Source organism: Embiotoca jacksoni, unplaced genomic scaffold (assembly GCF_022577435.1).
Source record: "Embiotoca jacksoni isolate LCO1_2020_lvr unplaced genomic scaffold, fEmbJac1.0.p SCAF_49, whole genome shotgun sequence".
Classification (NCBI taxonomy): Eukaryota; Metazoa; Chordata; class Actinopteri; family Embiotocidae; genus Embiotoca; species Embiotoca jacksoni.
Window position 1 is genome coordinate 691,886 of NW_027185402.1, and position 14,232 is coordinate 706,117.

The window sequence follows — 14,232 nt, forward strand, 5'->3', positions numbered from 1 at the left end:
CAGCAGTTAAATGCACCACTTTGTTGACTATGTTGTTGGTCACTATTTTTGTGTGTCTGATGTCCAGTGGTGGACAGATTGTGTCAGTCAGACGTCTACCGTTGCTGCAATCAGTGCTGATGAAAGTGAACCAAAACGGTGAAGAGGAAGGCCATAAAATCAAAACAAAATGCCTTTGGGGTTGTCACTAAGTAAGAGATGATGCAATCCATTGTTAAAATTACATTATTGTCAACAGTAGCTTCAACATTGGTGACTATGTCTCTCAAAAATGGCAAAAGCTTTCATTGATTTTTATCAAATCACCAAAATAACAATTTCAAATACATTTGTTCCCTTGATGTCACAACAACTGATTTAAAAGCTCTCTAACTCACATTGTGAAATCATATAATCATGCTTCAGTGTCGTCCATCTTTAACCCAAGCAGATGTTGGAAGGAAGCATTTTCCTTTCATTCTGGCCTGATTGGTGCCTAATACCTTTGTTTACTTAATGAGTGCTTAGCTGCTTGTTAATCTCACAAGAAGGGCACTTGCCCAGCGAGTTGGGATGCGGACTGGCTGTGTTTTTACATGCTGTCACCCACTTTTTATGTTTCTGCTTTCTGTTTAGAAGCAGCATTTTTTGGGGGGGTGATTAGCAGATGACAGCTTTTATCTATTATTTTAAATCAGTTTAGAAGACAGAGATGACACTGAATAATAGTGAATTATTATTTTCATTGTTAAATACGGATTTCATCAGGACTTCAGATGATGCACAAGACTCGGCACTCGGTCGATAAATACATTGCAGTGTAATTTAATCCAGTACAATATCACCGCAAGAAATTCTACCTTTCTGAAGTTGGAAATATTGTTCATATTGAGAATTTTTGAGGCGTTAGTATTTGTTGTGTTTGTGTCGCATCTTATCACTCAGTAATATCGCTACAATTTGAATTGTTATTAAAGGAACTTTATATCATCATACCAGCAATGTTGGTACTTTTTTGACGTAAGGATGTCACACCATTACGTGACATAACTGTGACGTCAAGGGCCCCCACACTTTCTGCCCCCGTTCCACATTCCTTTCTTGTCACGGATCATTGCGTCCCCCTTTTTGATCGAATTCGTCCACTCTTAGGCAAGAGGTAAAGCAGGTTAATAAATCTGAAGGGACACAATTTTACCCACCAAATGCAATCAATGTTCATTAACGTCGCACATGGCACGTGTCAGCCGAGCAGAGCTTCACTAATCTCTGCCCGATGCTGAATCTGCCAAGAACGTGAGTGTTGTCCTCTGCGACCTTGGTGATTCATAGATGCATGACGGTACCGTGACGCCGGTCTGTCGACACAATTTATTTCAATTAAACAATCGTTCACCAATCTGGTTTCAACTGGTTTATACTTTTATACCTGCATATACCACCTTCCCACCTTGTGCCCTTATCGTTTTGAGTCATAGCTGTTTTGACGTAGGCTAACTTTATTTTTCCATATGAAAAAAATTCCAAAACTGCATTTAAACAAAAACAACAACATTGTTTACACTCATCACTTTTACTTATTTAATTTGGTTGCTTTAATCTCAATAGTTAATAAGTAGACAGGCATGCTGGCTACTGCTAATGTGTTTATCCAATGGCCTTACTCCCTGCTGAGGGAAGGGGCCCAAAAAACGATTTGTACCAGGGCCAATCAAAGTTATGTTAAGCTGCAGACACGCATGCACACAAGTTTTGATCGCCCTACTTCGGAAATCAATCCGGTACCCTTGTGCAACATACTTTAGGTGTGTAACCTATGCACAGCAACAGTAAGCATGGCTGAAAGAGTTAGTTCCAAAAAGGAGAGTGACATCAGGAATTGTTTTGGTTACAGAAGATCAGATGTTCAACCAACCACTACCTTTGGTTTTACTGAATATTTAAAGACAAACTTACATTTATGATGACACATGATGCTATAACACCTATTTGAAATGAATAACCAAATATTTTATGGTATCAACAATAATATCGTTATCATATCCCAGCCCCGCCTACTCCTAGTTTGGTTGCAGTATATTTATTTATATTTATATTGGAGAAATGGGAGTGTGGCAGTATGCTAATTGCAATTTAGAATGATTCTGATTCACTAACATACGCAAGGTGGTCAGAACAGAATTGGCCGGTACGCACGTGTCATCAATCATGATTTTGCGTGCGCAAAGTAAGAACATTTCTACGCACATATTAGTGAACGAGGCCCAATGGCCGCATTGCTGCCCCACCAGCTACAAAGTTTCATAGGTCACAGAAAACACCCTTTTACCGTATCGCTGCTCTTAATTGTTGCACGTTCTGTTACAGCCAAGCTTCTTATTCTGGTGGTGCGGTCGGTCACTTCATGTGACAGAGTCAACTCGAGTCCACGGACACATCTGGTTCCAGAACGTCGGGTCACTCAGTATGTGCAGTAGGGGCCAAAGGAGGCCACCCAAAAGCCTGATGCCTTTTCCGCTCCATCTGAGCGCATCTCGCACAGTGTACAGACACAGTTTGAGATCACAATAGAAATAACGGCTCCTTCTTCAGGCTCACAATCTTGGATCATCATAGCAGCACAAGATGGAGGAGTGCTTTTCTCTGCTTTTGTCATTTTCAACTGGTAAAGCAACAAATGTTTGTGCACTCGAGTTGCCCTTGCATGCTGATGGTGTCCCACTGAAGCAATCATTTGTCCAGCCCTTTTTCTTTTTCTTTCAGTGTGCAAAAAAACCCCCCAAAAAACAGCCCAGTAAGCCAAGCCAGTCAATGCTGACATCTCAAACAAACTCCACAGCGAGAGAAAGAAAAGTATAATTTTTTTCCAATTCTATTTGTAACTTTAATTTCTTTATGCAGCTGTTGTGATTGATTTGACCATTTAAAAACATCTTTTAAAGAGGTCAGTTTAGCCCTCAGATGATATGAAGTCATCTTTATGAGGAACAACGTTGCAGGCGTGCTCTGGCTGCACATGGCATTAGACGGGTCTTTCATCATCCGTAAACCCCACCTCCCCGCCCCCTCCCCAGGACCACCTCACCAGGCTAGCCGGACTTATCTTGTTATCTTGTGGCCTCTCTCATTGTTTGGCTGATGGACTGACTGGCTGCTTTTGAAAATACTGACTTCGGCAGATCAGATTAGCCAGCACTTTGTGCCCGATGGTTTTATGAAAGACAGCGGAGACACACTTGTTATGAGCATAGTGACACACCGAAAGTCTGTGTCTGACAATAACAATAATGAAAGCTTTTTAAAGGCGGAGCGAGCCGACGTCTGACATGACATCAAAAACAATTGAACAACTAGTAGCTGAGCAGTTGATATCATCATGCAATGTGTAATAAAGGCTACATTTTATCACGCTACAGGCATTAAATTAATTCCTCATGAGTGTGATGATAGTATGAGAATGAGACAATGAAATGAGTGATAAGTAACAGAGAACTCTCTGTCAAAAAAAAAAAATGAAAAAAGCAGGACGAACGTCTCCATACTTGTCGAAATGAATAGACTCTGCAGATTGTCTAAGATTCTGCATCAAACTATGCTATTCGAAGTCTGCTATCATCAATGTTGGATAAGCCAGTGTGTATCGAGGCAGATGTTGGTTCTGCTGAGATAGAAGGGGCGACCTCTGATGCATTACCAAGCTATAAATAGCGTCACAGAGGCGAGATCTTCCATCAGGATGTGCTTCAAAGATCAGTTACAAAGGGGGTTGTGTGGAGGGAGCAGACTGTTTGTGTTCCCTCCCTGTGGATTTGGACATTCGGGCACCAGCGCTGTACATGTCGGCGATGATGCTGCACACCTTCTGTATAATCACGCATATAAAAGGCAGTTGTTTCACGCTGCTCATTGGGCTATTTTTCATTTTTATCCACTCCAATCCAAGTGAACTTCCACCTCATGCACTAATACCAAACTGCTCTGCATGAATTGCATCTCTTGTTTATCTTAGTTGTGTGTGACGTGTTCATGGGATTATCTTCCATTATGACAGATGATAGGCTAATTGTCAGTAAAAACTGGATGTGCACTGCTGAGCTCATACCAAATTATAAACTACATCTGTTTCATTATTTCCTCTTTGGGCTTGAATGGATATAAAAAGCAGCTTTGTCAGGCAAATTTCTAGGAAATCCTGTTGAAATACCCATTTTTAATTACAGTAAAAGTATGTTTCGTACAACCCCACTTTTCATTATAAACATGCATAGGTTTGGGCTTTTCTGATTAAACTTTAAAAATACATACAAAATGTATTTTTGTGGTGCTGACTTCACGCCCTCGTCCTTCAGCTGCACAATATATTTCTATGAAAGCAGGGAGAGTATTCAGGTTTGTATCCTTCAAAAGGAAAGTTGTAGAAGTGATCTTGGTTTAAACTAAATGGACTGATGTTTTAGTGTGTTGCGTGCAGTCCCAAGGTTACAGAGGTTCAAGTAGGAGCAGCAACACAGAAGCATGGTTTAACATGTCAGAAAGTTACAGAAAAATACATCTCTCTTCTTGATTTTTTTTATTTATGCCCACATTTCACAAGTGAAGTTTTCCTGCTGGCTGTCTTTTTTGTGTGTGTTATACAACCAGTAGTGTCATGCACACCTCTACAAGCATGCATGTTATCGGAAGAGAAACAGAATTGTTTTCGTACTTGTGGGCAGCCAGCGACAACAGAGCCAGAGTCCAAACAATGTAAAAATAGAAAGCCTCCGACTTTGATGTCCCCACGACGATGAAGAGTTCCAAGTTTTATCATCGGTTCCAGCTGTGGCTTCTTGTCTGAGGAGGGGGAGAGGGCCGAGCACTGCTGTCGAGCCAGTAATTAGTTTTCCTGTTTTGGAGGTTTTTCCTTATTGTCACGCTGGCAGACATGTCAATAGAGAAAAAGATATCGCTCAGAATAAAGTAACTGACCGATCACAACATACAGTGTCAAGTTATAGAAAGCTCGAGCGGAGGGCTATTGTCAGATTTCCTTCTTTCACCATTTCGCTTCCATTGTCTACAATTATTCTACAGGTTCTCCTGGCAGCCTCGCCAGCGCCCTACTTTTGTCCAATTTCAATTTAATTGCATTCAATGATAATAATTGTGCAAGCCAAAGTTCTCATTAGCCACAAAGGTGCTGTCTTGGCTGCTTTTTACGTCGTCCTGAATTGGAAATTGTACTGTGTGGCTCCCCCCTTCCTTCTCATCGGAGCGTACAGTGGCTCTTCACCGCCTCTTCAGTGTTGTTAATGGTTTGAAGGTCACCCTGTCACTCATTACAGTGTCTGTGTAATTATCAAAAGCATAATCTAGTTTCCTTAAAAAAAAAGTAGACCATTGAAGATCATTATTATTGTCTTAAAAAGATGACACATGCGAACTAAAGCCATTATGAATCCAGTTTAACGACGTTTATAGAGACAAAAGAAATATGGACATGACCCCTGAAACTAAAAGCTTCCCTATTAATGTCTGCACAAACATTTCTCTCAGAGTCACATATAACACAAATGATTATTTGAGTCCACTAGTTGACTGTCAGAATATTGTAGTGACTGTTTTGATCATGGGTAGCAGATGGGAAGTTTGATTCAGGTGGTGAAGTTTAAAATTAATTGTTTGAGAGCTGGTGGGGGTGAGAAAGAAGATAAAGTTTGGTATATGTGGCGAACAAAGGCCATGTTTGTATGTTAGTTTTGTGTTGTTGTTTTTTTAATAGAAGCAAAAAAGACCGTTTTGAAAGCATAGATCTCGCACTGCAAAAAATAATCAAGTTTGTAAGCAAAATCATGTGAACTGAGAATTTTTTTTAATTTGGATTACAAAGAAAGTATTGCTTGCAGTTTTAGTGGTTTTAGTCACACACTTGACAACTTTGCTTAAAAAGCCTCTCGATGTGTTTTTTTTGCAAGTTGGACATAATGAGCAGAATTTACGTTGATGTAGGAGACAAGAGTTCCTATTGGTGGGTTTGACTTGGAGCCACAGCCTGGCTACACACACACACACACACACACACACACACGCACACACACACACACACACACACACCCTCGATCTCATTGTAAACGTTTGACTGGAGAGAACTGTGTTGAGCTACATGGAGGTTAGTGCATTACATTGGTCTTTTCTATTGAAATGCTTTTTAGAATTATTCACATTTCATGTTGTCAGTGTCCCTTCAGTGACATATGCCAATTCCTAGTGGTAGGCTAGTAATATTATAAATGGTTAAATAGTGGTAATCATGCTGCTACATTTAAAAGCATTTCAATTAAATTAGCAATCTTTTATGAACTGACCAAAGCCCTTTCCTGTCAAGTGTTTACAACGAGGTCGAGGGAATTCTGTGTGTGTAGTTATGCTGTGGATTCAAGTCAAACTCACCAATAGAAAGTCTAGACCTGGTCCATTACGTCCAATTCAACCTGTAAACATAAGTTTTTGACTCTCAAACAAAGAGGTCTGATTCACAATCAGAACTTTTCGTGACACAATAAAGAGTAATAACGTTTGTTTGCAATCCAGATCATTTTGTTGCCCCTCCATATGTTTTTACTTACAAACTTTATTTTTTTTATTTTTTTTATTGCAGTGCGAGACATATTCTTTCAAAACTATCTTTTAGGTTAGCATAAAAAAAAAAAAAAAAAAGAATTCGTACAGCAGGTCACTGGCGCTTTCCTTCGTCTCATTCAGCCCTCATCACTCGTGGTAAAGCGCAAGTTGGCAACTCCTTACATCCCACCTTTAAAAAAATTGAAGTGAGTAAATGTAAATCCAAACCAGCTACAGCTCATCACAGAGAATATGTACAAGCTGGGCATCTGTTCAGTCATTGGTGTGCAGCACCACGGACAGCTCCACCTCACTGGTCATCGACATACTTCAAGTACTTTGACTGCAATGCTGCCTTTCATCTCCTTTCTTTTAGCCTCACCTTTAAGCTCTCATTTTCTGTTCTTGTTAAATGTGGTGGTGTCTATTTTTACATTCACTCTTTGCATCGAGGGCCACTCGGTACTTTGTAAATCAACAAAAAATAAAAGACTCAGCAGTGGAGAAATGAGTCTCACACGCTGCTTATTTTTTTGCACATTCCTTTTTTGACGTATTTCGAAGTCACACGAGGCTCAACATTACTTACCGTGAAAGTGTCTGTGATTTCCTGCTCTGTCAGATCAGCTACACGGATAGAGGTTTTATTTAATCTATCGCCGTGGAGCCGGCAGGGACAGAGATCGTTGAAAGCCGCCTTATTTTATGGCCCACACAGAGGAGTGCATCTCCGTAGGCCCGCCTCATGAAGCTGCTTGTCTTTAGGGAGTTTGTATTCTGATGTGACCTCGACAGGTTGAATCGCTCTGGCTGCAGCTTTAACTGCTGTCTTCATAGGAGGCCATTGCTATTTGATTTGTACTGTGTTTGGGCTTTAGCTTCTGAAGCTACCAATTGCTCAGGCCATCAGTGAGCTGATTTTGTTTTAGGATCTCGGCTATTGATTTAATATCAGTATATTTTTGTACACGTGATTATTTTCACTCATGTGGCTCTGTGCAAGTCAGTAGCTGAAGGTCATAAAGGTCAAGCGAACATATATCTAGATTTAGATACGCGGGCGTCTGTTGCAGGTGAAGCAGTTCTTGAAAATGTGAAATGAGAGAGCGCAGTGTTTTTTTTCTGAGGGGAGAGCCTGAAGGTGAAACATCGAGGCTTGCAAGAAACTGAAAGCCTTATTGATCAAGGGCTATTTTTGAAAGCGGGGTCGAATTAGATCATGTAACTGCACTGTAAAAGCATCAGGTGAAGGGCACCGAGATCCCTATCTCATGGGTGTATGAAATGATACACACGAGACGGAAACCTTGCATATGGTCGGAGGTTGCCAAGCCTCAAATTTAACTCCTTTCTCGGGGGGATTTTTGACCCTCAAACATCAGCCGCGCTAAGCTGCAGCAGCTCAACATTACATCAGCTCTGAGAGTCGCAGTTTGTGTAATACCCGTAATTTGTGAAATCCAGGGCGAGGATGTCTGTGTCGCGCAAAGAGCAGCTGCAGGCAGACCTGAGATCGCACAGATAACCGCAGAGGATTTCAAACCAAATTTCAGAGAGTAAACTCTTAAAACTGAAGTGATTGCAATCAGACAGTCACTAATGAGCTAATTAGAAAATGCTCTCGGGCTCTGTGAATCTGCTGACTGCCTCTCCTCCGCTGTTGAGGGTTGACACTTGTTATGGCCGTCACTGACGGACGAATGATGCATCAGGCTCTGCCTTTGCTTTGCCTCAGATGGGCCGTGACTGTCTGCTGACGGTGCAACAAAGCAGGTCAGTGGTCAGTATTGTGAGCGGATGAGGTGCAATAAAATAATAGTTGCTGCCTGATGATGTCGGCTTAGTGTTGAAATACAAAACAAAAGTCTGGTGATATTGTTAATTTCAAAACATCCGACGAGTAAACCAGTCATGAATTTTTCCCACTAACAGGAACTCCCTGAGTAGCCAGAGCCTGATATACTGCAGCTCGTTCCTTCATGCTTTAGAGCTCCACCGTTGTCCAAAAATGATGAAAAGGCATCAGCGAGTCCCACTGGTTTACTGGTGGACATGTTCCTTCATTACAGTGTTCACAGGCACTGCAGTTTGTTCTCAGGCGATCCCGCAAACACCGCCCTGCTGTTGTGATTTTCACTAGAGCAGTAAATGTGTATTAATCCACAGCTAAAAATAGGCCCTAATAAATCCGGTCTTTACTCCTGTTTGAATAATGTTTGCTAAAAACTACACGGCGCAGCTGCTTTACAAAACTAAACAGCCTTCTAAAAAAATACCTTTTAGAGTCCGTTTTTATAAGAGGGAATGAATTGATTTACAGTCGGGTTAAATTCCAATCACACAGCCTGTCCCACTGCACCTACATGTACCAGGATTCAGATTAAGTTTGGGAAAAGTAGGCCAGGTTGCAGGGAAAGCATGTTTACCACTATATTGAACTCCTGTCATTTTAAGGGAGAGTTCACTAATGACACTGACAGTGATCTCAGAACCCAGGTGAAGCAGCGCAGTCCTGTTTCTTGGTTTCATTTGACAAATACTGCCAGATGTCTCTCCAGATCAGTTTCTGGTGATTCTGTCTATTTAGCCAGTAGCAACTCTGATGATATCTGTGTGTATATATAGCTGGACTTTTCACAGCATGTTAAATTATTCAAGTTTCCTGCGCGGAACACATCCATACTGGGAAATTGTGACAGTAAAAGAGAGACAAGAAAATGAAATTCTTCGTTTTCCTGCCTTTCATTGACGTACAGAAACGTATGTCATCAGTGGAGGGGTGTAAATGAGGCTGCTACAGTGATACTGAGAAGGATGGAAAGTACCGCGGTTGTTAGAGTACAGACCTGTTTCTCCCTGGCTGCCCAGTTGCCTAAAGGCAGCCAGATTTGGATAAGTACCAAAGAGAGAGTCTGGCGTTGTGGTCACATCTCTTTGTAAAACTGGAAAACATCAGGAAGTGCCAACACAATAAGAGCAGTAAACATCGAAACCTAAAGAAAAGATGAGATCAAAAAGACTGCATTCAGGTAAAGAGGAGAGGGCGGCTGATACATCTGAAGCTGAGGGTGCTGCAGCAGCAGCAGCAGCACCGTCGTGCTGCATAAAAATAAATGCAGAATGATTGAAGAAACTTTTGTTCAATGTTTTCTTCAGTCTGATAAACAAAGAATCAGGTTCAGATCAAGAAGCAGCTCTGATCTGATGATGAACAACAAAACCACACATTTGATCAGGCTTGCACGAGGTCATTATCCCACACCTTGTATTTACTCAGCCAAAACCTTGTATTGCACTCTGGTGGAAAAATCACTTTAGGAAAATTATTGTTTCACACAAAAACTGCCTTTACAGTTCACTACGAGCACATGGAAAACTGTTAGGAAGAGGACAAAAAGCCCTCGCGTCTGATCAAACCCCGCTTTGGTTGATTACGTTCACTTGCAAAAAAAAAAAATGACACAGCACTTTTTGTTACCCTGTTTGTCTCCCAAGAGCCTGTCTGATTGGGAGATGGGGCTGAGGGGTGTGTGTGTGTGCGGGGGGAGGGGGGGTAAGCGGAAGCAATTTTAGCTTAGTCCTGTTGAGCAGTGCCTTGTGGGAAATCAGGGCAGTGGCAGCTCCTGTAATTAGTTCTGCTTGTTAGAAAAATGAAGGGGTTACTAATTAGCAAGTGGATGGCTTCTTGACTTGTTGTGCATCTTTTCTCTTCTTTCCTTGAAGATCATCATTATCGTCTCCAGGCAAAACGGGTGGGTGGGGGAGAGAGAGAGAGAGATGCTGCTCAGTCGTGCTGATCAACAGTTTAGCTTTAACACGATGAATCTAGATGGACAAATCTCGAAGGGTGTTCTGTCATGCTCTGACAGACAGGCTGCCCACTGTAAGCACGTGCGGGCAAAATGCCTGGAGCTGTGCAAGAGTTCGCTTTTCAAGTTTGCTCAGCAGGCCGGGCAGTCTCATTTTCACAGATCTGAACACAATACCTCTTATCTGCTTTTGTTTCCAGTATGTTCGCATTTACTGCAGTTCGACCGGCTGCGTCATCCTCAGGATTTCTCACGTCAGAGTTGCTGTAATGTCACTGTTGGGCCCCTGGCACAGATTTAAAGACGTAGAAAAGGGCCCGTTTGGGCATTTGTGTCATTTATAGCGTTTGCTTTCTTGCTTGCAGTTTAAACAGAAGTTTGATGAAAAGTTTGACGACACACTCAAGTCTGCACAATAATTCTGTCACTTAAAGCTGCAGCGTCTTAGCTTAGCTTAGCATAAAGACTGGCAGTTGGGTGGGGTGGGGGGGGGGAAGCTAGCCCACACTTCTCCAGCTTACAAGTGTACAAACTGCTTGTTGTCAGCAGCTTGTTTTCAAAACTTCTTTGTTCAATTTATACCAAGACAGTGTAAAGAGGGTGTTAGCTGCCAAATTATTTCAATTTTGTTACATTTGGACACAGGTTAAGCTGCAAGCGGGTTTGTGGATACTGTCACAGTTTCCATGTCGCACTCAGGAGTGTCCCTGTAGAGTTTACTCACTGTAGTCATGAGATGATTCACTGAGTGCGGTACTTATCAGAATCCCTGAACATGTATAACAACTCAGGAAATTATGGAAAGTGGCTCATACGATTGATGAAATGTACTGCTGGTTTTTGTTATTACACTTTGTAGTGTATCTATAAGGAGTATATTAGGGATTAAAAGGATCAAACACAGATGGGATGGATTTAATCAAACTAGAAAGAGTTGTAATAAAAGCCATTATTCTCCTGTGTAATTTGGCTTGGATGTCGAAGCATAAAGAAAATGCAAATCAAATTCCTCCAGAAATAGACTGTTTTTGTGCTCTTGGATTGCACACGAGAAGACCCATAAACCGCCGCCGACGTTGCAGAGTCAGGACTTCCAGCTCTGCTTTCAGCGATCCACCAGCTCCGCTCAGATTCCTCCGAAAGTCCCCGCTTTAAGCTGCGGGCAATTTGAGCGCTGAAAGCGGAAGTATTTTTGCATAATGTCACACTTTTCATCGATAATTCCCCGTAACACAGGGTTACATGCACATGGCTGCAGAGGGACATTTATCTCCCTCGGCTGATCCGCTTCCAAGAATGATCCTGATGTGACATTACGTAAGAACTAGGAGGCAGAGCTGCTGGTATTAGAGAACACAAAAACTCCAGAGAACATACTAATCTCCCTACGTGATTATTAGTCATAATATTTAACACTGGCTTAATGAGCGACCCATGGCATAATCTCTATCTGGCACATTCACCTGCCCCTCTCCTAACCCTCCTGACTTGCCTTTGAGGACAGTGCTAGGGAGGAAAATGGAATAATGACACGGGAGTATGCAGGGAATCACCCTGAAGATGTGATAGGAGGTTATAGTTGAATAGCTCTGGAAAACCTCAAGATTAGCTCAATTTCTGCTTCATTTTTTGACAAACGTTTAATTTCAGCCTTCTCATTTCTGTAATTATTCTGTAGCTATACAGAGGCAAAGCTAATAAATGGTAAATTAAAGGCTGTTAAACAGAAACAGTGGGACACTGCGGGTACTGACATGCACAACGCCTGCAGCGGGGATTTTACTCCAAACAGAACAAGTTTGAGAGTAAAAGTTCTTTAATTTAAGGAGGCAACTTCATTTAAAAGTTCATAAATGTGTTATCAACCAAAGAAGACATAAACAGTTTAATTTTCTTAATTTTTTTCAGTCTAGAAATCTGCTGAGACAAATGCTAACGCCCACATAGAGTTAACACCACACTCCTCCTTCCTGTTATCAAAGGATTTAATAATCGATGCAATGAAGCGTCATTAAAGCAACTAAAATACTGGGTTGTCTTAAAAGCTTTTATGTTTGTGTGCATTTTTAAACGCTCACGAGATCTGTACTGGATCAGTTTCTGAATTCCATTTTGCACCGGGCGCCTTATCACACACTAGTGCCTCCACAGTCTACACATGTCTGTTTGAAACTGTGTAGGCAGCAATACAAAGCCTTGATATATACTAAGATCTGAACAAAAGCTTTGAGTTTTTTTTCCCTTGCAGTCAGAAACAGAGGCCTTGAAGCGACTGTTATCTCGCGCGCGTTTTTTTGGAGATGAAATGAGTGCAGTTCAGTCAGGCGGTTGGTGGTGAAAAGCTTTTTGTTGCAGAAATAATCTGTGTTACAGCACTGTGGATGCCAAAAAGGCCTGCTGAGAATGATGGCTGAAGGACTGGAGTCTCTTTGGCATGATCTGGCACGTTCTCGCAGGCAAACTTACCACTTTCAAAAACTGGCAAGATACACTTATGTGCTTTCTTGCTGAGAGTTCGACGAGAAGATCAAGTCCACCCTCTCATAACTGTACAGTAAATTAAGAGCTGCAACCTCTTAACTTCTTTACACCTCAGTTGTCTACAGATTGAACAAACAGACGGTTGAGTTTGTTACCTCTGCTACGTGTGGACACAGCCGTTAGCTTCCAGTCCTTATGCTACAGATTACCGGCTCCATATTTACCACGGAGACATCGTAGTATCACTCTCTTCCTTCTCGCCTCACTTGGCAAGAAAGTGAATTAATGTATTTCACAAAATGTCAGAGTATTAAATATTTCACAGCTCAACTGACAGTGAGTGTTTCTTTTTTTTTTTTTTTTTTTTTTTGACCTCTTCACCACAACCATACTCTTGCAATATGTACAAAGAAATTCCTGACATCAAATTTAAATGACATTTTTGAATGAATTTCGAGGAATTTAAAGCAAGACACAATCTAATCCTGCTCAGCTTGCGACTGATGCAGCAGGCAGACACGTCAGTGGGGAGGAATCTGTTCCTCAAGTCTTGTCTACGCACACCACAGTCAGTCACCGTCATCACTGTTATTGTGCTTTAATGTCTTTACTCTATCGTCTTCTCATTTCGTCCGCGTTGTTGTGTGCGGCATGCTTCACATCTATCTCCTGTTTTCTCTTTCTCTCTCCCCCCCACCTTTTACTTCTTCTTCTCTTTGTGTTGGATGAGAAGGCAAGTCCTGGGGCGCTGGAGGATGACGGCAAGTTGTCGGTAGGTCTTGTCTGATTGACACCCCCCCCCCCCACCCCACCCCCCCGCCCCTCCCCCGTCTGCTTGTGTGTTTGTTCCTGTTTCTGTGTAGATGTATTAGCGTGAGTTGTGTTTCTTCCCACCACACTGTGAACAAGACACGTGTACTGTTATCTCTAACCTTCAGGCCTCCCTGTAGGCCGAGAGTTGCTCCGTCTTGTTTTCTAAAGCCCCTTTCTTTGCATTTGTATGCAGCATGCAAAAAGGCAATTGAGGAAGGAGCATGCGTTTTGAAAACCCGAAACTCTTGTGACGCTTGTATAGTTCAAGAAAAGTGCAGTGTATCGTCGAGTGTTTAGCTTTCATTCACGATGTACAAGGAAGCAGAGCGCCAGAAGGAGATTCTTCGGGGTCATATCGGGAAGCCTCACCTCTGCAGAGACCTGACACGAGCCCTGCCAGTCTACGTGTCTCCCTCGCCTCCCGCTCACACCCATATGGGCCTGTGAATTAGCACCTGACACCCCCCCTGTGCCTACTTGTCACCTGCGAGCAGCCGAAGGCGGACACACGCCCAACGGCTGCCACCTGCGGCTCCGCCTAATTTCCCAC

The 14,232-nt window shown here is 42.2% G+C and overlaps 1 protein-coding gene across 6 annotated transcripts in view; it reads left to right on the forward strand.

The window, feature by feature from the left end:
* Positions 1-14,232, forward strand: part of LOC138210927 (sodium/potassium/calcium exchanger 2-like) — a 45,936-nt gene that overhangs the window by 5,726 nt on the left and 25,978 nt on the right. For 4 of the 6 annotated variants that reach the window (XM_069170366.1, XM_069170367.1, XM_069170370.1 and 1 more), the window contains exon 3: positions 13,593-13,641. The exons of 1 other annotated variant lie outside the window; for it this stretch is intronic. In XM_069170366.1, coding sequence (XP_069026467.1) covers positions 13,593-13,641 — 49 coding nt within the window. The remainder of the gene's footprint in view (positions 1-13,592; positions 13,642-14,232) is intronic. One more of the 6 variants, XM_069170368.1, reaches the window with a different exon arrangement.